Genomic DNA, 24,273 nt, shown 5'->3' with positions numbered 1-24,273 from the left:
ATGGATGAAAAGATAGACTTTTGATGTCTTCCACAATATTGCATAATTTTATAAGGCGCATACTTTGAAATAAAATATAGAGTCAAGGGGTCCACCAATAGCAAGATAAAAATGCTAACTTTTTTGCTAAGCATTTTAGAGATTTGGTTTTTTCTACAAAGTTTTTTATCTTAACAAAATACATAACTTTGCTGAACAAGTCAAAGTTCTACAATTTCATTCTAAGGAGTTACAATGAAATTAAAAATAAAACATTGAAAAAACAGTTTTTTAAACCTGGATCGTTGTAGGTAAGGCAAAACCATTTTCAGTCTTCGAAACAAAGTTGAAAAAAGTTAAGATCTACAATCTTTTAGTACATTACGATGTGTTTTGAAATTGCTGAAGCGCTGTAGAAAGCATTTAGTGAAATATATTAACGATTTTCAAAGGAAAGTTTATCAAATTGCGCAAATTTTCGCACCATCAGCCAATGCGGATTTTATTTTTGTTGTTAAGAGGAATCATTATCATATAAAACTAGCGTGGAACTCGAAGCAATTTTAAGATTCAAAATCTAGTATTTTTTTCACAAATATCACTTTTTTTAGACACTTTATTAGTTTCTTAGTTTATTTGATGCAATGAACTTGCAGAATTTGAGAATAAGAAATAATGCATTTTCATAGTCACTCGGTATGTAATGACCCATATTCTTTATTGGAAGTGATCACTTTCATTATTTTTCCTTACATTTTTATGTCTTTAAATTTTTTATTTTAAATATTATTTCGTATACAGGTTTTCTAATTTTTTCCCATTATACATAATTCTGCAAGGATTAAGTAACATGTTTTTTTTTGCATTTTTTTACAGTTTTTTTCAAGTTATTCTCGTTTTTTTTTAATTTTTTGATTTTTTTAATTTGATGCTTTCTGATAAAGAGTTGTTATAATCCTGTCTTGTATTTATTATTTGGAATAATTACATAAATTTTGATCTGATTATCCCTGCCAAATTTGGTTGATTTTTGTAATATTCCTTAGATTCGATTGTAGCATTTCCGAGGAGGGTGGTTCATTTCTAGGTGTTTATTTAAGTATTTTGGATTTGTTTGAGGCGATGATTTTTAATATATAACAAGTTTTGAAATGTGTAATGATAGTTCTTAACATTGTAGAATTGTAAACATTTCTATGAACATGGCTTTACGGTGCTAAAAAAACCTTTTCATAACATATTTTTGAGACCGCAACTGTGATTTCTTTTACGGCAAAAATGGGCAGAACGAAAACTTTCAGTCAGAAGTTCAGTAAATTTTCCTGAGCTATTCCATTCTTTTCTATTTGAGGGGACGTTGCTTTTTGTTGAGAGAAGCTTTAAAAGACATGAACACTAAACACTCATACAAAGGTATATTTTTACTTCATTCTAAAAAAACAGATTGTTTCAAAACGCTTGAGAGCTAGGCATTGCAAATTGTGTAAAGTCAATGCATAATAAAAAAAAAAGTTTTGGAAAATATAACAAAAGCTCAAACAATTAATTGAATGCAAAAAGACCCAAATTATTGAGTATTTTATTTCAGGGTCACCAAAAGATAAGGGCTACCAGATGACATGGTTTTGCTTTATTCGACTGTAGTAAATATTTCAAGACTCTTAATTTGGAAAGTGAGATCTTGTATTTCATTTTTATTGACAACTTTGAAGAAAAAAAAATGAAAAATTATTAGTGAGGTACTTTTTTACCCCTTTTTCTCAGGGGATTAGTTAGGTACATTTGTTGTTAAAAAATAGCATCTGGTAACTGCCAGATTCTAAAAACTTCAAACATTTTTTTTTTTAAATGATAGACATGATTATGCAGATCAAATGTCCTTAAATTTTAAAGGCCCTTAAAAGTAGTTTTTTAGCTATACCAATGTTATCTTTCCACGATTTTCAAGAACAGCGATGTCAGTTCTTTTTAGTAAAAAATATTGCGGCATTTAAACTTTTTACTCTACATCGTATCCTATCGTTAAGCGTTGTTGAAAAAGATGTAGAGATTGGGCAGTCCAATAAGGTTCATATTTGAAAAAAACTGGAATCTTATGGTTCTTGTAAGTAAAAAGTATTCAAAAGAAACATATGGAGCAAAATTCAAAGTTTAATTTCGTCACACCCTTGATGTATATCGTCATTACGACAAGCACTTGTTTTTGGAAGTGTTTGATTGTGTGATTGTGTAGGAATAACTTTGTGATATAAATTTTAAACCAAAACCGTTTAAAACCTATTATAGCTTACCTTCATTTGTGCCATTTTTGTCTGAAAGAAGAGAGGAAAAACAAATTATTAGAAATCACAAAATCGATGAGAGAAATTATTGTAAATTCCTTGATTAAACTTCAATAATTGTGTAATTGAAGATATTTTAAAATGAAGATTGTAGGAAGAGTGTAGAGATCGATTATAGGAAAGGACTGAACCGTGAATTGAATTTTACAGAATTGTATATGACCCACACAATGCAGATAATAAGAGCTTTATCAAAACAGCTACATTTGTTATAAGGTTTGAAATAATAAACACATTTGAATGCAAACCCTGTGAAATTAAAATATGTAAAACCTAATGGTCGAGCTTTGATGTTGGCATCAACAGCCAATAAAATTCACTAAGACACACGGGTCATACGTGACAAAAATGTACCGATGTTGCATAGTTTGCCTACATACAACACGCTTATGTCAAGTACGGGTCATTTATATGTTAATATTTAATGAGCTGCAAAGCCGGAATGAGATTCATAGATTCGCTTCCATGTGTAGACGTTATGCAATTTATGCATCTGAGATTATCTCACTGTAATCAAGAGAAAGAGTACTGGAACGTGGAAGAATTCGTTTGAGTGTTGTTAAAAGAAGTTTCAAATCAAAGGATTTAAAATTCAGAACTCTGTCGATAGTCGGATTTGCAATTTAACAAATTCAAATGACTTAAAAAACGTTAATTTTCCATCGCCAACACCTATAAAGTTGTGCCCAATCAATCTGCTTCCTAATAATCCACATAACCCAGTACCAGCTTAGGATGGGCTATCGCGATGAAACTTTTCCCAGTTCTGTTGGTAGGAAAACAGCTTTTTGATTATGTGACAAGCACTGCGCCAGTCCATTAAACTGCTATTTGTCAATATTACGATGAATGATTGGGCAGGTTGAAAGAAAAGCAAAATGAAAGAAAACATGCAGCTTTTGTAGAAACCAACATGGTGATATGTCATTTGTTACTGTTGATTTTCTTCTGACTGATGACTACATTGAAGCTACAGACAGCAACAGGCATATTTGATTCAAAACAGATGTTTATCCTTTATTTGTGAGGGTAATAGACGAATAACCAATGTAGGTACCTAACTTTATTTAAACTAGCAGCTAATTCCATTTTTTTTTTGGTTTTCTTTCCTTGCAGATTATTGCAGATCCAGCGTTCCCGAGCATCATGAGTCTTCGGCAAGCCAAAGGTGGGACAACAACAGGAGGAGGAGGAGGGTCTCAGAAAAATACCACCGGAAGTAGTTCTACCCTCAGCAACTGCCTGCAGATGATTTGCATTTCCCAGACTGTGATAGTGGCCCTGGTGCTCGCACTTTTCCTGTCCCTGCCAGGCCAGATTTCCAGCCTCGAGAATGGCCTGGCCCGAACCCCGCCCATGGGATGGCTCTCCTGGGAACGGTTCCGGTGCAACACCGATTGCGAGGGCGATCCGGAGAATTGCATAAGGTAAGTCGTGTATAAATATTTTAAAAAATACTATGTTCATTTTAACTGGCTAAGGAATCAATATGAACATAACTAAATTTTCGACCAATATGTAAAGAGAACCCTACAAAATACCTTCGCAGTCCATTGAAATATTTTTGACTCCATTGAAATTTTTGGTTCAAATGACACTCACGGACAATGATGCCAAAATCACAGAGAAATATAGAATTTCACGGAGTTTTAAGAAAATTTTCGTCACAGAATCTGCGTCATAAATCACAGAATTTTGGAATTTTTCACAGATTTCATATTTTCTAAATTCTATTTTAGAGATTTTGATTCTAAAAGTTGGGGACCATCACCTAAAACATGAAAATATGTTGCGGCCATATCTCAGCCATCTTATCATAAATAGCTTATTTTTTATCTCTTCCTAAAAGATCATGAGCACGTAGTAGGGAGCAAGTAGGGAAGAGTGGGGTAACGTGAGCCATGGGGCTGTGTTTTGAACAAATATCTCAGATATTGTCCAGATTTTTGGTCGACAATTTTGAAACCAAATGTCCGGATTGTGCCAGGTTTTTCATAAAATAAAATAGCCCGGATATGCGTTGAAAAGGTTCTGGCAACCTTAATCTAAACAAAAGTCTTTGACAAGCCTTTTTCTTAACTTTACAACCACTAGCTTGCCAAAGCATACAATTTATTGCTTCAATATTATTACAATGCTGGCTGAGCCTAAGACCATTCCAAAAAGACACTTGGAAATGTCGTGAATGGCAAGGTTATTCGCCGGAACGCAAAACCGGCAGCAGCAGCTGTTACATGTCTAGGCGCAGTTTCGAAAATAAACCTTAATACATAAGTAGGTAAATACCATCCCGGTCGCATAGTTCACCGTCCAAGATAAAACTACTCCATCCAGTTGATGATGGTTTAACCCGCAAAGGACCACACCTCGCGTGATTCTCGAAGAGACAGAAACCGAGAGAGAGAAGGTCTCGAGCCAAAAACGGAACCGAGGAGCTGAAGAAAAAAAATGGCTGTAAAACTCGAGAGGGGTCTCACCCCTTGGAGAGCTAGGGACCTCTAGTCGTACGATCGAAAAAGAGCTGATCAATTCCGAATTGAAGTGCATCCTTAGCCTGCTTTTCGTTGTAGCACAATCAACGAGGGTGATTAGAATTTCCAAGAACAACATTCGAACGAAAATAGTAAATCCATTTGGGTTTACAAGTTCAAGTGGGTTGAACCTTCCTTTGCTGGTGATCGAAGGCGGGATAATGGACGGCCTAGTTGATTGGTAGAAATGAAAACCGTTGATGAACGTTAATCGCCCAGTGATCAGAAGCAATTCAAATTAAACGACCCGTCGTCGTCGTGCTGATCTCAAACACGCACTGTCGTAAAGGAGGGACGATCGAAGATCAACGGTCATGAGAATAACTACATGTATAACATCAACAGCGAATGATTTGTGGTCACGATTTGTGATAAGTCACAATACACTCCCTGAGACCTCTGGATGCGGTTGACTTTCAATTAGTAAGAGGGGTTATTGTTTTCACACCTTGGCTTTTATCTTTCTGAAGTGAAGGAAAAGTATTTGACAAGTTCCAAAAAATACTATGACCAATTTAAGACGTGGTGACATAAACGACGAAAATCATAATTTAAGTTTTATGGTGAATGGTTTGCGATAATGCTCGTTTTTTTTAATTATTACATGTGATAAATTATTTTACCGAACTACGCCTTATGCTCAAACAAGACATGGCGAATGACCGCGTTCTTCGTGTACCTATTTTGGTATAATTGGTCGACTATACCCTCTTCGGAGAAGGTCTTTGCTTATCCCCACAGCGTCACTTATAAGGAATGATACTACTCGGATACTCCACAACGGTGGATCTATTTTCCTCCCACGCGACATAGCCACAAGGTCCACTACGAAGGAGTTTTTGCCTTATCTTCGTAGTTCAATCACTCTGTACTCTGATTCTCTGATGCTTGCCGACAATATGAAGTCGTACAACAGCATTTCCGGTTTGCTGCAGACTCCAACTACTTGCAAGCTAAATAATCCTCACGCATCCTCTGCGCAACCTTCTGTGAGTATGTTGACAGGTTCTTCTTCTAATCATGGACAGATAAAAACAATGTAGTTGTGTGTCTCGTCCATATTATCGCAAGGGTCACCTTCACGAAGCTTCCGCGACCAGTCAAGAAATGCCTGATCTCTTCTCTAACGACTCGAGAACCGACCTTTCCTCGTTATGACAAGATTCACGCCCAAATATCTCATCCTCACGACTCAAGGCCTGATCTCTCCTCTAACGACCAGAGTGAGATATGTGAGAAAAGCACTTCTGCTTTTACAAGTTTTTAGAGGCCGTGGGTGTGAAACTATTGTAGCTAGCCAGCTTTCCGATCTCTGTTTATTGATTGGCTGTTTATTCCTTCTCTCTTGCTTGTATGTGCAGGTTCTCAACAGCTTCTCGGGTTTCTTGGATCTCTCTGGATTTCTTTCGAAAATGAGTGGTTTTTTGAAGTCAAAATAGTATTGTTCATCAATTCGTTTTAGTCAATCAGCTTTCCATGTTCTTACAATCTTTTGCCAAGCATTGTTCCTGTTTGACCAATGATTACTAGGTCTTGGAAGTCCTTGCATTTGATGGAATAGACAACGTTGCGTTATTCCTCTTTTGGATAGGGTCCTTCATTTTTGTGAAAACTTCGTGCTTCACTTTTTCTGTAGGTTTGGTGGCTAATGTCATTTCGTGTTTGACCATTACTTTTTGAATTTTTTTCGCTTAGGCATGAAACAAACGTTACAAGCTATTTCGATCTGGCATCGTATTTTTGGGTGGCCGTAAGTTAAACATAATTTAAAGGCACAACATCATTATCTAGTTCTGACCCAAAGCAAACCAAAATTTATGAGTTCAGGTATCACTGTACAGTTCATGGTTAACACAAGGGTTGGAGTGTTAATAGTTCCAGCCCAGTCTTCGTAATGCGACGGACATATGTTATCTGTTGAGAAGTAAGCTCGTCCTCTAGTCCTTCATCAGCCATGTTTTCTATTTTGTTGCAAAAAATGTTTATAGTTTCCTTTATCCACTTTCCCGACATATTCTGCAACTAATCTCCCAATAATGAAAGTGTTTTTGGGGAGTGTGTAGCTTGGTTCAGTGAGAACGAACATATGGTAAAGCCTTCTTTGCAGGGTTTCCGCATCTATCCTTTCAGGAACAATTCTCCTGACGAAGGACTCAATTTAACCTCACTGAATCACACTTCCAATAAAATAGAAAGCATTTGCCCTTTTTGTTCGAAACTAGCACTCGGTTGCAAACACGACTGATCGTCTCGGAGACAGAGAGTGAACTTGACCTCGTCTAACCTTGATAGATCTGACCTCTCTTCGTAATGATTCGGGGTTTAACACACCGATCACTCCTGGATACTCAAGGCCTGACCTCTTTTCTAACGACTCGAAGTCCGACCTCTTATCACAAAGTCTCGAAGGTTGTCACTTTTGCCGTCGTGTGGTTTTCAAGAGAAGCTGATCTTGGACTCGCGGCTGTCACAACACACGCGAAGTACATAACGTAACGATATGGTTGATTCCTGACGAAGACGTTATCCAACACGGACTAGAATAATTCGCCGAGGTTCAAGAGTCACTTTATGCCGCGTATATTCTTCGCCAATGGAACAAACCTATTTGTTACGATTCCCACTGCGGTGAATGTATGTACATTGTACAGACTGATCCCCACAGCTGCTGTCATAGGAAAACGACACTACTCAGACACTTCCAGGTGGTGGAGATATCCTACTCAGACACGCGGCGTTCTTTGCAGCTTCAACCTTGGGATCGGACGCCGCGTTAATTTTTGTCCCGCGTCTTTTTGACCGTCGTGTGCCGATCGAGTGTCGCAGGATATATGAGGACGTGTTCTAAAATATCTCTCTTGTGCTGCATCGGATCGTCGAGGAGTTGAACATGATCCTCGTACTCGTGAGACGGCCGTAACTATTTCCAATCTCTCGCAGTCGTATTTTTGAGGCGTTCGAAGCTTAGCCGGTTGTCGATCATCACACCCAGGTACTTCGACCGCGCAACTGGACTCGAAGTCGCACTGCTTAATGGCAATCAATATATAAGGTAACGGACCTATTTTGGACCGCTTCGGGAAGTGGCTTAGCTATTTTCTGAAATGAAAAAGTACATACATGTTACAATTTTTGACTGCTTTATCCGTTCATTACGAAGACCAAGGCATTTTCTATCGAAACATATCGTCGTTTGTTGCAATGACACAAGATTTAAGTCTCAAAACTCGTTCCTTCGATCATTACTCTGGTGGGAATTTTGGACCATCAGGTTTCTATTTTGGACCACCCTCTGGACCTATTTTGGACCACCCTTTGACTAAATAAGTTTAATTTTTATATTTTGCTGATGCATGATGCATTTTGACTTCCGAAACCTTAGTGGATTTGATTTGGCTTCAGTTCAGAAGAATACATAAATGGAAGAAAAGAGAAAAATTTGCGAGAATTATGTAATCATTTTAGCTATCTAAAAATCAGATATTTTTTAGTTAAAAAATTCGCAAAAGTTCAGTTTTATCTCTGAAACAACTTTTTTTCTACGAAAAAAATTATCGTTGGAGTAAATTCTTCAACAGTTTTTTTCCTTAATTGCATAACCAAAAGAGCTGAAAATCTAGATTTTTAGTACTTATTCGCATGTAATTTTAACACATTTCAAAAATTTGTCCCTAAGTTTTGAATCAAGTTAAGACTATCTCATAGCTATAGTTAAATATACTATTTGTTAAAATTGTTCTACTTTTACGTTTGTTGGTAAACAAACTCCATGAGTTCCGCAGGTGCATATAGGCTAAATAGTTAAAATGGCTGAATCGGTAATATGATATTCGTTAACACCTCCTATATATACACACCTTGTACCTAACCGAGTAGTCTTGAAAATCAACTCTTTTAACAACTGGTTATCAAACAGTTTCCATTAATGTAGATTATAAGATTAACGTGGTTTAAAGCATAGTGCACAAAAAGTAAGTTAAAACAATGATGACGTGACTTTAGCGAGTTGATTAAATGAAATAATGCCAAAATACCAAATTTTATTCATATTATGCGATTGATTGTAACGGACTTATTTTGGAACACAGGATCTATTTTGGACCACAGGACCTATTTTGGACCACCTTGTCTAGCTCTCTTATATTGCAACTAATTATAAAAAAAAATTGTGCAATATATTAAGAGCCCGGGCTTCAACTATACTTGTTGAAATATTCCATGATTAGTTGCCTTGTAAAGACCTGTACAGGGTGGTCCAAAATAGGCCTGTGGTCCAAAATAAGTCCGTCACCCTATAGTGTGCATAATTCTTTTCATATCGCTGTACAACGTTTTATTACGTTCATGAGCATCAACAGCATGTTTAATGTTCAGGCTATGTTGGGTGGTCCAAAATAATTCCTCAAGGAATTGAGTAGGACCTATTTTCGACATAGGTCAATTTTCGCTAAAAACAAGATTTTTTGGTTCCTCGAGCTTGCAAATAAGTTTTTAAGTTTTTATCATATCTGTGAACATGTACGTAGTTGTTAGATTCATCACAGCTAGACAGAAAACTTGTTGTAAGTTGGCCCAACTGTGAAAATTCAAAATTTTATTTTCAATTTTCTATCCCTTATCAGCTTATTTGAATAAAATCTAAGATATGATTTTAACCATAAGAAGTAGCTTTAACTATATTTGTTCAAAATTTTTATGATTAACATGATTTATGAGAGAAAGATTGGAAAAAAGCTGCAATGTGGTCCAAAATATGTACCCGGTCCAATACTAAACATCTAACACAGTCCTACCAGATACGTTTTTCAATAACAATGATATAAAGCCGCGAATAACACGAAAATGTTAAAACGAAAATATTATCAAAACAAAAATAATAGAACCTACGCATTTGTTTCAGATGTCAAGTCCGATCTGTCTGCCCAGCAAACATTTAAGAGGGTACATCGCAGTAACAACAGAATTATTCAAACAAATATATCAGATGAAAAGGTTGTATTAAACTTACCAAAATAGGATATAGCTACAAAAGTGGAGGCGATATATCTACAATGACAAGATTACAACGATCGATTTCCCCACAAAAAGCGAAATATACGATTTTAAGTAATTTGAGTAAAACGAAAAAAAAATTTCCCCGACCAAGAATTGAACTCCAGTCCTCCGAGTTGGCTCTCCGGTAACTTACCACGACGCCGACTCATCAGTTGATATAATTCGCGCTATAGCTCTATCAAAGATTTTCTGTTCACGAACCGGTCAAAGGAAGAAAGAAGGAAGGGTCGCCCAATTATCGTAAATCACATTGGGTCTCTTTGAGAAGGATCTCATAAACTCCTGAGAGTCGAAAGAAATAGTTTCTTTTCTCATACGGATTTCTACGTAGATCTACGAGTTTTAAGCATTTCTACGGAGCTACGAATCGATGCTCAAAATCTACGGATTTTCTACGGATTATCGAAAAAATTATAGGAATTCTGCAGATGAACGGAAATTATACCTATCGAACTAAAAAAAGGTCATCAAGTTACATTTTGCCTAAAGTACATTTTTCGATTTTCGTCGAGCCTACTGACTTGAGCGGTTTGCAATCTGGTAACGCTGTGCACCAACTTTTTGCTCCTCAGAGCATCTCATTGCTTTCTCAGTGCTTCTTCTCTGTGGAGCTTCGATAATGCTTTGAATCAATTATCAAAACAAAAACAGGTTAGTTTGACCAGATTCAAAGAAAAATTGCAAGCTTCTAAGGCTATTTAACACCGATTTTTTGCGTAATTACCAAGATCATGCGAAACAAAAATAGATTTTTTAGTTTTCACGGCAGAAGGGTAAATTTTCTTTTTCGATTAGATCGACCTATAAGTAAGACATTGAAAACACATTGAACAGAAAGTCCGTACGATCTGCTAGATAGTTCTGCAGCACAGAATCAAAACAACCTCTCAGGATACCGGACGAACTCACACCAACTTCTTCGCCGGGCTCGTCCGGTTGACATTGAGTTGACAAGTGGAGAACCATCGAGCCATGGAGCCCGTTTCTCGAAAGTAGTTATTTCTCAAGTATGCAATCAAAGTCACTCAACGTGCCCAAAAGAAGATTGATAGTTTTTGTTGTTGGTCTTGTTGTGGTGTCTCATTGGGAGAAGGAGGACCTTGCTGTCTTTACCAGGCAGAGTGCTACTTCAGACTCGAAATCATACCAAACATACAAGAAACTCCTCAAAAAGCCTGATCTGACCCATAACAAAGCGATCAAGATCCGCACCGATGCCGATGGTGACGAGGCGACGCGCCGAAGCGACGTGACGTTGGCACAATTGGCTCGAGTTGACCTGCGTGTGCCCCCGGTTTCGCGAACCGGCTTCATCAGATGAATGGTTGGATTCCGTCCACTCGAATGCAGGGCTTCATCGCGGATCGACGATTTCAGGAAATCACGATCAACGAGGATCGCGTCGTGGCTTGTGTCTTGTGCGCCTCCTTTACACAAACACGCTTCAGTGAGGACCCGGGAACATTCATCATCCTCACGCTGCGGCCCAGAAGGCCAACCAAAAACGCAGCGGGCGGGAGTGCTTCTGTAGAATGACACGAATCTCATCTATTTTCGAAACTGTTTCCGAGCAGCGCGCGCGAATCATCGTTGCGTGATTTCGATTTTCGTGACCGGTGTGGTGCGATCGGAGCGCCAGATTCGAACGTATCAATTATGAAAGAGGTCGGTACGTGAAGATTCAATTGAAAAGGTTGGTTTGCTAATGGAATAAACAAAAAAAGTTTAATTCAATTCCATCATTCGATTAACATCTCGTTTTGTAGTCAAAAAGCAATGCTGGACCTTTCTAAAAACTATTTCAGTTCAGTTCAACAGTTTTTTTTTCAAATTCTTTAATGTTTTTAAAACCGAAAAGAGGCACCAAAGGTAATCGATAAAACGAAATTTTGAATTTGATGCCAAACGATTTCAAAATGCATAAAACTTCGAAATTACATCGAAAACACATTTTGGCCAAAACTCGACTTTCTGGGTCAGAAAAAGTCCTAGAAAGTCATTTTTTGGCCAAAAATTTTTGTTTCACCAAAGGGTTGTAAAAAACCGAAACTCTGAGCACTTTAAGGCACCCCGAAATCAAGTCCGAGGAAGCTGAAATCTGGAACAGGTCATTTCTTGGCCCAATCTACAAAATGTGTATGGTCGGTTTTCAAAATTCGACCATGAAGTTTCTCCTACACATCCATTTTCACCGTAATGTAGAGTATCCATTTATATGAAAAATAAATACACTCAACTCTATATTGACGCGGGCGGAATAACGAGTTAAACATCTGCACTAATTCCAGAAAACGCGTAAAAAAATCTTTCTAAATAATGGACCGTGAAAGCAAGACTGCAGTTGATATGAAGTGAAATATCAAGAAAGTGAATAGGGGATTTGATATTTTGAGTAATATAAAAGCTATGACCCATCAAAGATGAAAAATATTTTTTGAAATAATGATCCATGCAATTTTGCATTTTTTTTTTTTTCAAACATTCTTTATTAGGTGCAGGAAGATGTTTGTGATTGCTTGATACCAGCATTTTTTGTAAATCTTCAAAATTTGAAATTTTCCTAAAAATTCTTTTTTCAAAAAATATAAATGAAATCGATGTTTTTCAATTTTGTTGAATACTTTCTTCGATACCTAACACATATTTCAATAATATGTGTAGGGGAGAATAGGATACTTAATTCCTTCGCTATATCTTGAAACCGATATGTCTTACAAATATCAAATGTTCTAGAAAAAGGTACCATATAGAACAAAACAAGAATACTGTTTCTTTGTTTGGAGAAATTTAACAAAATGTGATTTGAAGATCTTTTTTTATCACTTTGAAATGTTTCCCACATGAAAAAATTACTATAAAATCCTTAAATCAATACGTCAATCATCAGAGTTTAATTTGAACTTCATTATGCCATATTTTCAAAGCAATAGGAAACTTTCAATTTTTTTAAGAAGAAGTTTTTCAAAATGTATGTTATGGGTACTATTGATCCCTAGAGTCCAAAACGATATACGAAAGTCCAAAACGAATGGATCGTGATAAATGGTTATCATGAAATTACTAATGTTTGTCCAATACATAGTGTTTATTCAGAAATAATCTGTTTAAAAAAACTAAAAATACTGTATTTATCTAAAAACCAGAAAATTGCGCCTTAAAGTATGCAATGAATCTAGGGTAGTAGGCAAACTTTTGGAATTCTCTTTGTCTGATACTTACAAACTGTGAAATGGGAACTAATATGGCAGAAAATAGATAAAAGGTTCATCTTCGGATTATCATTCAGATATGATGAAAATAAGAAAAGGGGTCAAGTATCCCCGTACTCCTCTACTATTGGTTAAGTCTAAATTTGAAAAAAAAAGAATTAATTTTCAAAATAAGTACTTTAGTTTAAAAGTAGCTTATTCTCAACCATCACACAAAACCATTCGAAATTATATCTTGAAATTTTTGTGCTTTACCAATTTTTGATAAGATCAGACAAAAATGAAGACCATAAAACATTAAAGAATATAAAACGTAAAAAAACACGAAAGCCAAAATTTATGAATGTTTGTTATCCACCATGGGTGCACGGGTTCATCGCAGTGTATGTGTTCACATGCATTCTTAGATTATTAAGTTTGATAAATCTTCAATGCAGTGCGTACACCATAACCGGACCCCATGGCTTCGTATGAATTGTTATGGAGTGAATGTATTGTGTTGATGTTGATGTATTTTGGAAAAACGAGTCAATCAGATGGGTGTAGAACATTGGCTTATCACAGCACGGCTGGCCGAGAGATATATTTACGATTGGTCGCACTGATGTTACTTCGTTAACTGAGCTGCCTATCCTTTGCCAGCGTTGTATTTATAGCAGAAAACAAAAGTGCGAGGGCCTTAGGATAAGCTCTGCAAAGTCTATCGGCCGAGAGAGCCGTGGCTGCCGAGGTTCATTGGCATTCGCACTACTCCGCTACACATCTTCCCTTACACAAAAATATAAAAACAGAAAAAACATGTATTTTTTTATTTATTGATATCTATATATTTTACCCTTATTCATGCTAACATTGCTTCTCAAGATCTGGCTTAATACAGTAATCACTCGCACATCGTTCAAGGTCTCCTTTTCCCACAAGAACGCCGAAGAATGGTTATCGTTCCTCTTTACCTTTAGATAATCTAACGACTTAAGTTCTTGGCAGGACACGACATTATGTTTCTCACTGAAACTACAGACCGACGTTTTTTTTTTAAATTTTCATGTTATTATGTTTTTATGAAAAGTTCAAAACGTCATAATTTGATATTGTAAATACCATCTCAACTCAATCAATATTCACTCGGAGTACTCGCCCCAACCTTCCGTCTTAACATTTTCTGTTTTTTTTTACATTTTCGGTCTCCCGTTCCAACGCCTTCGAAGTTAAGGGCCTTCTGTCTCAACTCTTTATGTTGAACCTCCCATTTATCAATCAATGCTCTCGAATCAATCAGAAAAAATTTCATGTAGGCCATGTCGAGTCAACGGTCCTCCCGATTCAACCAAACTTCATAAAGTGAACCTTCAAGTTGGTCCTCCCGATCCAACGGAAATTCTTTCAGCTAACCTTCGGAACACTTTTTATGTCGGTCCTCCCGATCCAATGAAAATTCGAGAAGTGAACCCTCAGAACTCTATTCATGTTGGTCCTCCCGGCCCAACCGAAAGTCATAAATATACCCTTGAAACACTCTTCTTGTTGGTCCTCCCGATACAACGGAAACTCGTTAAGTGAACCTTTAGAACAATCTTCATGTTGGTCCTTCCGATCTTCCGAAAATACGTAAAGTAAATTCTCGGAACACTCATCATGTTGGTCCTCCCGATCCCACAGAAAATTCATAAAGTGGACCTTTTAAACACTCTTCATGTTGTTCCCCCCGGTAAAACGAAATTTCGTAAAGTGATCCTTAAGAACACTCTTGATGTTGGTCCTCCCGATCCAATGGAAATTAGTAGAGTGAACCTCCGGAACACTCTTCATGTTGCTATGTCTTCCAATTTGATAACGACATTTCGAGAATTCATTTCTGTTTAGAGTCAGTTATTGCTGATGTCTTTCAGCACTTGTGAACAAATTACATGGTTTAAACCATGGGTGGCCAAAATTTTCATCAGGCGGGCCAAATTTCAGAAATGAGATTGGCTGGCGGGCCAAAAAAAACAAATTGATCTTTAGTATTAAAAAAACAGATTTTTGAAAACGCTATAAAAACATTTCTCTTGGTCACATCGAGTTAAGATTAAGCTTGCCAGATTGCCTGGTTTTATCCGAGTTTTCGGATATCCGGATATTTAATTCAAAATTTGGTTAAAGTCCGGTCTGACTCGGTTGCCCGGATTTCATTGAAAAATGCTCGGATTTATTCACTTTTTTTGCCAAATCAAACGAAAAAAAAGTAATCAATTATTTGATTGTGAAAAAAATTCTTAATGCATTCAAAACGAAAATTTTTGAGTAAGTTTTTAAAAATAATTATTTAAAGTTTTTTGGAGGCCTAAAAAACGATTTAAAATCTGCTGATAACTTTTGATGGACATTTTTTTTTTCAAGTATTTTTGCTATTGATATTGCCAGGAGTTTTGGTCGAAGTTTTTTAAAACACAAGCCCGGATTTTGCAAGGATTTTAGATGAAAATAGTCAGTATTTTTCCGGCCCAGATACGTTCAGGACAAATTCTGTTAGTATGGATTTATATTAATAAAGTCGTTTTTGTTACTTGCATATTTTTACACATTTTGCTTCATTTGAAAAATAGTATAAAAATTAGGTAATACGAAATGAATTATCCATCCTAACTTATGTAGGTACGTCAACCTTTTTAAGGCATTCAAAATCTCATCGGTTATTCATCCCAGAAATGTCAAATGGCGAGATAAAGTCAATTTTTTGGTCTCCAAATATAAAAAAAAATGACCGCCCATTTTCGAAAGTTTTCAAGTTTATCGTCTTTCTTAGAAAAATTTGATAGAGGAATAGAAAAAACCGCAGAATGGTATTGTTGAAAAAAGTTGCGTTCACAAGCTTTTTACACTTAAAAGAATATTTTTTTCAACAAACTCTAGTTATCTAATTAATAATATTGATTTTTCGAAGAACGGACCTCAACTCAATACAACTCTTTCAAAATTTTTTAATTTCTAGATTTGACTAGTGAATTTGGAAAGCGTTCTATGAACAGGATGAAAATGAATTTGAGTTTTTTTTTAATCATTGCAGCTTTTGAAAATCCAAATTATGCTAAAAAAAAGTCGTTCTTCTGAGAGATTTGTCAGTACCAAACCGGTATTAGTTGAATTTTACATACTACCCAACTGTAAATTCTGTCTAGTTTTTCATTATTGGTGTTCATAAATACAGAGCAAGATGTTAATAAAATATATTTAGATTTGGATTAAATTTTCAGAATATAACCCTTTCTGTTGAAGCTTAGCAAACAAAAACAAATACCGAACGATTATGATATTTTAAAAATTGTAATTGTAATTGTTTTTTTTATACTGTGACGGAAACCTTTTTTGTAAACTTATGAGGTCCGCAGAGCTAAAGGTGTATTACTGCAAAAATGATCGGTTTTAAGTAAATAATGCCAAACGATTCTCCATGTTGATTTTTATAGATTTCAAATTTTATTCGCATACTTCTACTTTCGAAAAAAAATTGCAACAGTTCGAAATATTTATGAAAATATACAAAACACAACAATTTAAAAGCGTGTTTTCTCGAAATTAGTTTTTTTTTCACTTTTACCCCTTTGTCATATATAAATTTAAAGAGATTTTCAGATCTTTGTTCTAAATTTAGTTAAGAGTAGATTTACATATATGTTTCCAAATGACCAATTCAATTCTTAGAACATGGTTTTTCCAAAAATTGCTTCGCGGGCCACAAAAAGTTGGTCGCGGGCCATGGTTTGGCCACCCATGGTTTAAACCAGTGGTTTTCAAACTTTTTTCCCTCACCGCCCCCTTTCGCTTAATTTTTGAGCTCAACGCCCCCCCTGAGCGACTTTTTGAAAAATCTTTAGAAACGAAGCTAATTGGCATCGTTGCAAAACCATAAGCTTTTGAAATTTTACTGTGGTATAATTTGAAACGTTAAATGTAGCACATTTAAAATCTGTTATAATTGACTTGAGAAGACCGAAAAGCCAACCATCAATTATAGCAAGACAAAACACAAAATAAAATTGATCACCAAGACTGAAATATTTTTTTTTTATTTTTTCAGGACAAATACTTAAACAACCCAAAATAAACTTACAAAACCAGATCAATATACAGACCGTATACGAAATCTTTCACAATTAAAAAATAATCTATCTATGATTATGACTTACAGAGACAAAAACGTACTTAAGGGTCTAACACTTTCAAAAAATAGATTTTTTTTATTTTTTTATTTTCTTATTGTAAAACATTTCAAGAATGTTGTGTCAAATTTTCAAGTCAATCGAAGCAAAACTGTAGAAATTATAGGCCTTTATCTCCTCTTATCTAATACTGCAATAGAGAGAGAGCAGAAACTTCAAACGCGTTTTTCTCGAAAGCACATTTTAAAAGTCAGTGGACATCGTCATTTGAAAACTACTTCACCGATTCTTTTCAAATTTGGAACATATTTTCTACATATAAAATACCAAACTCCAACGATTTTTTTTTTTTACTTTGGGGAGATTTTACAGATAAAAAAAGGCGGATTTTTCGTGAAAAATCGTAGTTTTCACTTCAAACAGCCACAAAAATTTCATAATTTTTTTTTTAAGTTAAATAAAATCGTTGGGGTTCAGAAAAAACATCTATTAAAAATATTTTTCTCTGATTTTTTGACTTCAGATGATTCTGTGCTGAGATACAGTGTCCACCGCAAATCCTGTTTTCTTAAAGGCATCCTCGAAAGTGCTCCGTCACCGGCTCATTTTTCAATAATTTTCTACGAAAAAAATACTAAATGTTCTTTTAACAATGCTTTGTATAATGCAAAAAATTTGAAAACATTTGTTTGAACGATAGCTCTAAACAAAATTCGTGAAAATGGTGTTTTTTTACCCGTTAGACCCTACTCCCCCCTTAAAAACTCTGTGAGTTTGCAGATATTTGTCCTCAACCTGGCTATAATTTGGTTTTCGGAGTTCATCAAAGTCGTTTCATTGTTGGGCATTGAACGTACTAGTTGTCATTTCAATTCTAAGTTGTTCCGTAATTTGTGAAAATGTGAATTTAAAAAGGATCCCACCGCCCACCTGAGCCCTCCCAACGCCCCCCAAATTTTAAAGTTGAGTTCACCGCCCCCCTAGAAGCTCTCAACGCCCCCAAGGGGGCGGTAGGGACCACTTTGAAAACCACTGGTTTAAACTATCACTTCCTGCACGAACTTAACATTTTCTACAATTTTCGAAAACTTTCAATTTCATCTGTTTTTTTATAGATAAGTTGATCAGTTGAAAGATCTAAAAATTCTTCTATTTTCATGGACTCAATTCAATATGCTGTAAATTAGTTCATTTACTGTCGATATCAGGCCCGTGCGAAGGACCCGCAGGGGGAGTTTTCAAAATTCAGAATCCAGATTTTCAAAGTATAGAATCATTCCTCTTTCAGGCAAATCATCAATCATTTATTTAAAATTATGTTCCTTATACTGAACTAGACATTTGCTTAAAAATAAATACTAAGAAGCCAAGTTTACAAATTGACCTTAAATTTTTCCGAAAACACAGAAAACGAATACGATTTAAAATTTTGAGTTAAAACCAGAATTTAATGCTTCGAACATAAGAATCATATAAATACAATTCAAAAAAATCGCCCAGAATTTAAATTTGAAAGATAAATTTCAGAACAAGTAATAAATTAATCATCGATAATAATTCGTCTTAATTAGAGATGTACCGAATATTCGGTTGGCCGAATATTCGGCGCCGAATACCGCCAAAAAACTTTTTAGCCGAATATTTGGCTCACCGAATAGTTGAGCTAAGTATTCGGCCGAATAGGCCGAATAAGCCGAATATTTATTTTTAAAATATATAAAATAACAAAATTGTCAAATTTTTAAATGAATTTGGATAATTTATAGAACAGCCAAAAGTAATGTTTAAGAAAGCTACACAATCATCAGAAACTTGTGGTTTCAGTTAAGCGTCTTAGGTGCATCCATGTATCTTTCACTGTAGATCGTACAGGAGAATACTGATAAATATTGCTTAATACTAGTTTATTCCAGATTTTTTTGAAATACTCTGGCTTGCCCATAAATCCAATAAAGAATTCAAGATTAATGAAATCTGGCCAGGATGCTCAGATATTGTTTAAAACTTCCCGGATTTGGCCCGGCTTTATTCAAATAATTTGCTAAATCAAATAAAGAATTCTGATTCTTCTTTGAATATTTTAAGATTTTATGTTCAAAATCGATTTTTAAACAATTCTAAAATGAACATCAATTTTTGTTTAATCCATACGATACTGCTCCTGCTATTCAATGATAATATTAAATTTCAAGTTATTTTCTTTCATTTTCCTATTGTATGTTTTTGGCCTTGATTTTTTTCACAATTGCCGTTTTTAAAATATTTTTCCCTTAAATTATCCTGATTTGCCCAATAAAATAATTTTTTTACATTCAAATTTTATGCGTACGTCTTGGTGGTCAAGTGGTTAGCGTGGTAGGACGGTAATCGCTGGTCCACTGATGACATGGTTTCGATTCCCATCTCGGTACTGGGTGTTAAATGTTAATCTTAAGTTGTCCACTTCATTTATTCGGTCTGTAAAGCCTAAATCGGCTAAGACGGTGTATGTATTTTAAATTCTTCCAGTTATCAGGCTAAAAAAGTTCCTTTTTTCAAGTACACAAAAATAACTTCATATATTTATAAAACAACATGTTCAATTCATCATTGACAACTTCTTCTGTAAAATCAAACGTTGGGAAATGGGTGATTTCTGGAATGATCAATAATAAACTGATCGAAATTAGACTAATGAATTTCGAAATATTTTGTAGCCGTCAATTGAAATATTGGGTCCTAAAAAACTAAAAGTAGAACTATGTTTTTCTATTCTTCAGAAATCAAAAACTCAGAATTAAAAAACAATGAGAAACTTATTAAAATTATTTTTTAAAAAATAATAAAGTTTGACCATAAAAATTATTAAATTTATGTGAAAATTATTAGAAAAAGAGCAAGTTACATAAGTATACTCATGAAAGATTTTTTGAAAACCTAAAATACCAATAAAAATCTGCTGATCAAAATTAAAAAGTATTGGAAAAAATTAACAAGTTTTTTTTTCTAGATTTTTGATAAGTATTGTCGAATATTGCCCAGATTTTGGACGACAATTTTGAAATAAAATTCCCGAATTTTGCTAGGTTTTAAGATAAAAGTAGTAGATATAGTGTATAATAAATAGTATAAATGGAGTAAAGTGAACAAGTAGAAGACTGCTTAAACTTTTTCCGCTGAAACGAAAATTACTTCCGATCTTGGAGAAACTGGATAATTAATTTGAAGCCTTTATTTTTCTATGTTTTGGAGTTTTGTCAAAAATGAAATTTCTTAAGTGATTTTTAATTATTTTTAAAAGAGATTTCAAATTCCAAAGCTGTTTGACAAAAACCTAATTGCATAATTGGATTCAAGGCACCCAAATTAATCAAAACAAGCTTTTAAATTCTTTGCACCTAGGAAAAATGTGAAATTTGAGGCCTTGAGTAATTTATCAAAACTTTTTTGAATATGGAGTTGTGGATTTAGAAGAATGTGAAACGCTAGATACAATTTAGGCTGAAATTGGTTTCTTGAGAAATATTTCATACCAGCATAAAATTTGAGATGACTTTTATCCTTTTTTAAAGAATCAAAGTTATGTGTTATAAAGTCATCGATACTAGGTTTTTGTTTTTATTTTACTAAATCTGTTGACTATCGTAAGTGTTCAACACCTGCCATATGGTTACCAACTTTTGATACTAAGAATTTGTATTATTTGAATGAATTTTGAAGTCCAGCCATTTGATTTCAAATTCTAGGAACACTTCTAAGTAAAAATTCGTTCCAAGCACGAGTTAAGGTTTTTGTGTGTCAAGATTTGAGATTCAATACAAAAGGATAATTGAATTGCAAATCGAAATCTACAATTTATTAGATTAGTGAACGGCATATACAGTCGTAGAATGAATTGTCTTAGGCCTAGAGAGTGATTTAAGACTAAATTCCGCCGAAGGCGAGCCAATTTTCTGACATGTTTGTTAACATTTATTTTTAAACACCATTTGGGATCAAGTGATTTCCCGGTAAATTCATTTTTTGTACTGAAAATTTTAGTTGAAAAAATCTTCATGGGAGGGGGGGGGGGGGGGGGTTAAACCCCTAAAACTCCCCCCGTTCGCACAGACTTGGTCGATAAAATCACATTATGAAAAGGGTTCAATTTCAAAAGTGTTATTTAGAAATATCCGGAAACAACTGTAGCCAACGTACCGAAGAAGATCCCTCAAATTAATCAATGTTAATATGAACATTAGACTAGTTCACTTTTCGGCTTTTTTCGCTGATCTCAACGCCACTTACAGGGTTTGATCCTCATTCATTTTCAAGAACTATGACCGAATTTGAGCTCATTTGAGTAAGTTTCCAGCGTGCGCTAGAAGTTTTATTGAAAAAAGTCAATTTTTCTGTAAAATTTTCGTAGATGTGTTCTAGCAAGCTGTTGTTAATATAAATTGATAATTTTATAGTGCTCGGTGATTGGTATGACAAGCATTCGTATGGACCTGTTTTAGATAATTGACTAAATCAAGCCGAAAAAATTTAAAAATTCATAAACTACCAACTTTTACAGAAAATTTACTTACAAGTTTTGAGCTTAAAATCAGTAGTAAATAGAAAAAAAATATTTTCGATATAAACTTTTCATAAAAAGATAGCCTTATTTATAACCTTTAATTTGATGTATAACACTTAATTATCGCAACAGTACAAGCAAAGATATTCAAACATTCACATCACATTCTTTGAATCATAATGTTGTCTCCATTCAAGTTTTAGCATCATGCAACCTGCAAAACGTGGCATCAAGAGGACTTGCTTACAACTTGATCAAAGCGCGCGCTTTTTTAACTCCTGGCCCCATCATGGGGTACTTGATTGAATAAAATATCCTTTCTTGTGCACAAGTTGGTGTGGAGCAAACTTGAATGAAAAATATTTTATGAAATCAAATTTGTTGCATAGATATTTGAATAACTTTGCTAGCACTCTTTCGACCATTAAGTGTTATACATCAAATTAAAGGTTATAAATAAGGCTATCTTTTTATGAAAAGTTTATATCGAAAATATTTTTTTTCTATTTACTACTGATTTTAAGCTCTCAACTTGTAAGTAAATTTTCTGTAAAAGTTGGTAGTTTATGAATTTTTAAATTTTTTCGGTTTGATTTAGTCAATTATCTAAAACAGGTCCATACGAATGCTTGTCATACCAATCACCGAGCACTATAAAATTATCAATTTATATTAACAACAGCTTGCTAGAACACATCTACGAAAATTTTACAGAAAAATTGACTTTTTTCAATAAAACTCCTAGCGCACGCCGGAAACTTACTCAAATGAGCTCAAATTTGGCCAAAGTACTTGAAAACGAATGAGGATCAAACCCTGTAAGTGGCGTTGCGATCAGCGAAAAAAGCCGAAAAATGAACTAGTCTAATGAACATAAACTATTGTTTGTGATACACATTAGATCTGCCATAATTTTTTTTATTTATCCAAAATTCCTCATCCCTAAACTGGATTAAATTTAACCACAAAATTTGTTTGTAACCCGATCAGAAGAGAAAAATTATATCAAGATGAGGCATTTGATGTTCAATACTTTCCTATCTGACACAGTGGTTTAGTTCACTTTACAGGTATTCCGACCAAGGTTGCCGAAAAAATTCTGTGTTTTTGAGAAAATAAATTCTTACTTTCTGTGATTTTACACCAAAATTCTGTGATGGTTTTCTGTGATGCTATTTCCTTTGAATTCCTTGAAAATTCATGATAAATTGGGTCTTTTTGACATTTAAGTTGGGTAAAATCAATAAAATTATCAATTTTATCATTCTTTTTAAATTCAAAGTAAAAAATCTAAATTTTATACTGGGCAAAATAATTATAATTTTGGAAGTCCATTCAAAATTCAAAAAAATTCTGTGAAATCTGTGAATTTTTCAAAATTCTGTGACACAGATTCTGTGTTAAAATTTGCTCAAAATTCTGTGAAATTACAGATTTTTCTGTGATTTCGGCAACCTTGATTCCGATATCCGTACACCCAAAATTCAGCCTCTGTGCCAATGGCGTGTAGTCAATTACATAGCATCATTGGTACAAGAAGATAACGCGACCGGTGCTGATTCGATTTGCTCCCACCGGCATTAAAAACACTTTCACGTCCCTCCCTATCGCAGCACAAGACGAAGAAGGATGGAAATAAATACCGGCCAACACCAGGCAGCCAGCGAACCGAGCACTGTGCGTGTGAATGTAGCAAAAGCAACAACAAAAACATCCTTCTAATTCAATCCCTTCAATTCACCAGCAAACAACCACGGCTAAGCTGTGCGTGTGTATGTAGCAAAAGCAACAACAAAAACATTGCTTCAATTCACCGGCAAACAACCAACGGCCAAGCTGCCCGGCTTTAGCAGCTGTGTATATGTAGCGTGTGTATGTAATAGCAGGCAGTAAGCAAAGCACAGTTCTCATTCAATGGGTTCCCCTTTGCCTTCACTCCCGTTCCCTTTCCCGTTACCATCGCAAGACAAAGGACTACCTTGAAAGGCGGCCAAACGCCGGGAAGCCACCGTTGTGCGATTTTTTGTGATTGTTCGGTGGCAGAAAGCCTATGACAAATATCCCTCGTCCTTCATGAAGCTCAAATAGCACACTGGTTAGGATGTCGGACTTGCAAGACGATATAATTGGTGATGTGAGTTCGACTCTCCCTACGGGCGCTGTATTTTATATTTTTATTTTCTTGTTTCTGGGATGAATTATCCAATAGGAAGGAAATCCCATAAAATGTTTTTCTTGTTTCGCTTGAATGTAGTGGTCATGCATCATTTTGGTTGGGAGCCGAGTCCTTATGCCAGTTACGGTTTTTTCAAACATATCATCTTCGGCACAGTGCACATTTCAGCGCATTATCGGCACAGAGATTTGCTAAATAGGCATTGGATTTTTGCAACCTCTTCTATGGGTGTATATATACCTGGCCAACTGGCAACTGATTGAACATCCTTAATGTTAGTTATAGGAGGAAACACATATTAA

At 35.1% G+C, this 24,273-nt stretch overlaps 1 protein-coding gene across 7 annotated transcripts in view; it reads left to right on the top strand.

Annotated features, from left to right (window-relative positions):
* LOC129746064 (alpha-galactosidase A-like) overlaps positions 1-23,536 on the top strand; it is a 104,393-nt gene extending 80,857 nt beyond the window's left edge. For 6 of the 7 annotated variants that reach the window (XM_055739495.1, XM_055739498.1, XM_055739499.1 and 3 more), the window contains 2 exons: positions 3,438-3,748; positions 23,409-23,536. In XM_055739495.1, the coding sequence (XP_055595470.1) occupies positions 3,468-3,748; positions 23,409-23,517 (390 nt within the window). In that variant the 5' untranslated portion in view covers positions 3,438-3,467 and the 3' untranslated portion in view covers positions 23,518-23,536. Of the gene's footprint in view, positions 1-3,437; positions 3,749-9,752; positions 9,805-23,408 lie in introns of those variants that run through there. The other variant, XM_055739501.1, reaches the window with a different exon arrangement.
* The last annotated feature ends 737 nt before the right edge of the window (positions 23,537-24,273 follow it).

The sequence above is a fragment of the Uranotaenia lowii genome, chromosome 2 (genome assembly GCF_029784155.1).
Source record: "Uranotaenia lowii strain MFRU-FL chromosome 2, ASM2978415v1, whole genome shotgun sequence".
Taxonomy (NCBI): Eukaryota; Metazoa; Arthropoda; class Insecta; order Diptera; family Culicidae; genus Uranotaenia; species Uranotaenia lowii.
Note: the sequence above shows the minus strand (reverse complement) of the source record. Positions and strands in the feature narration are given on the sequence as shown.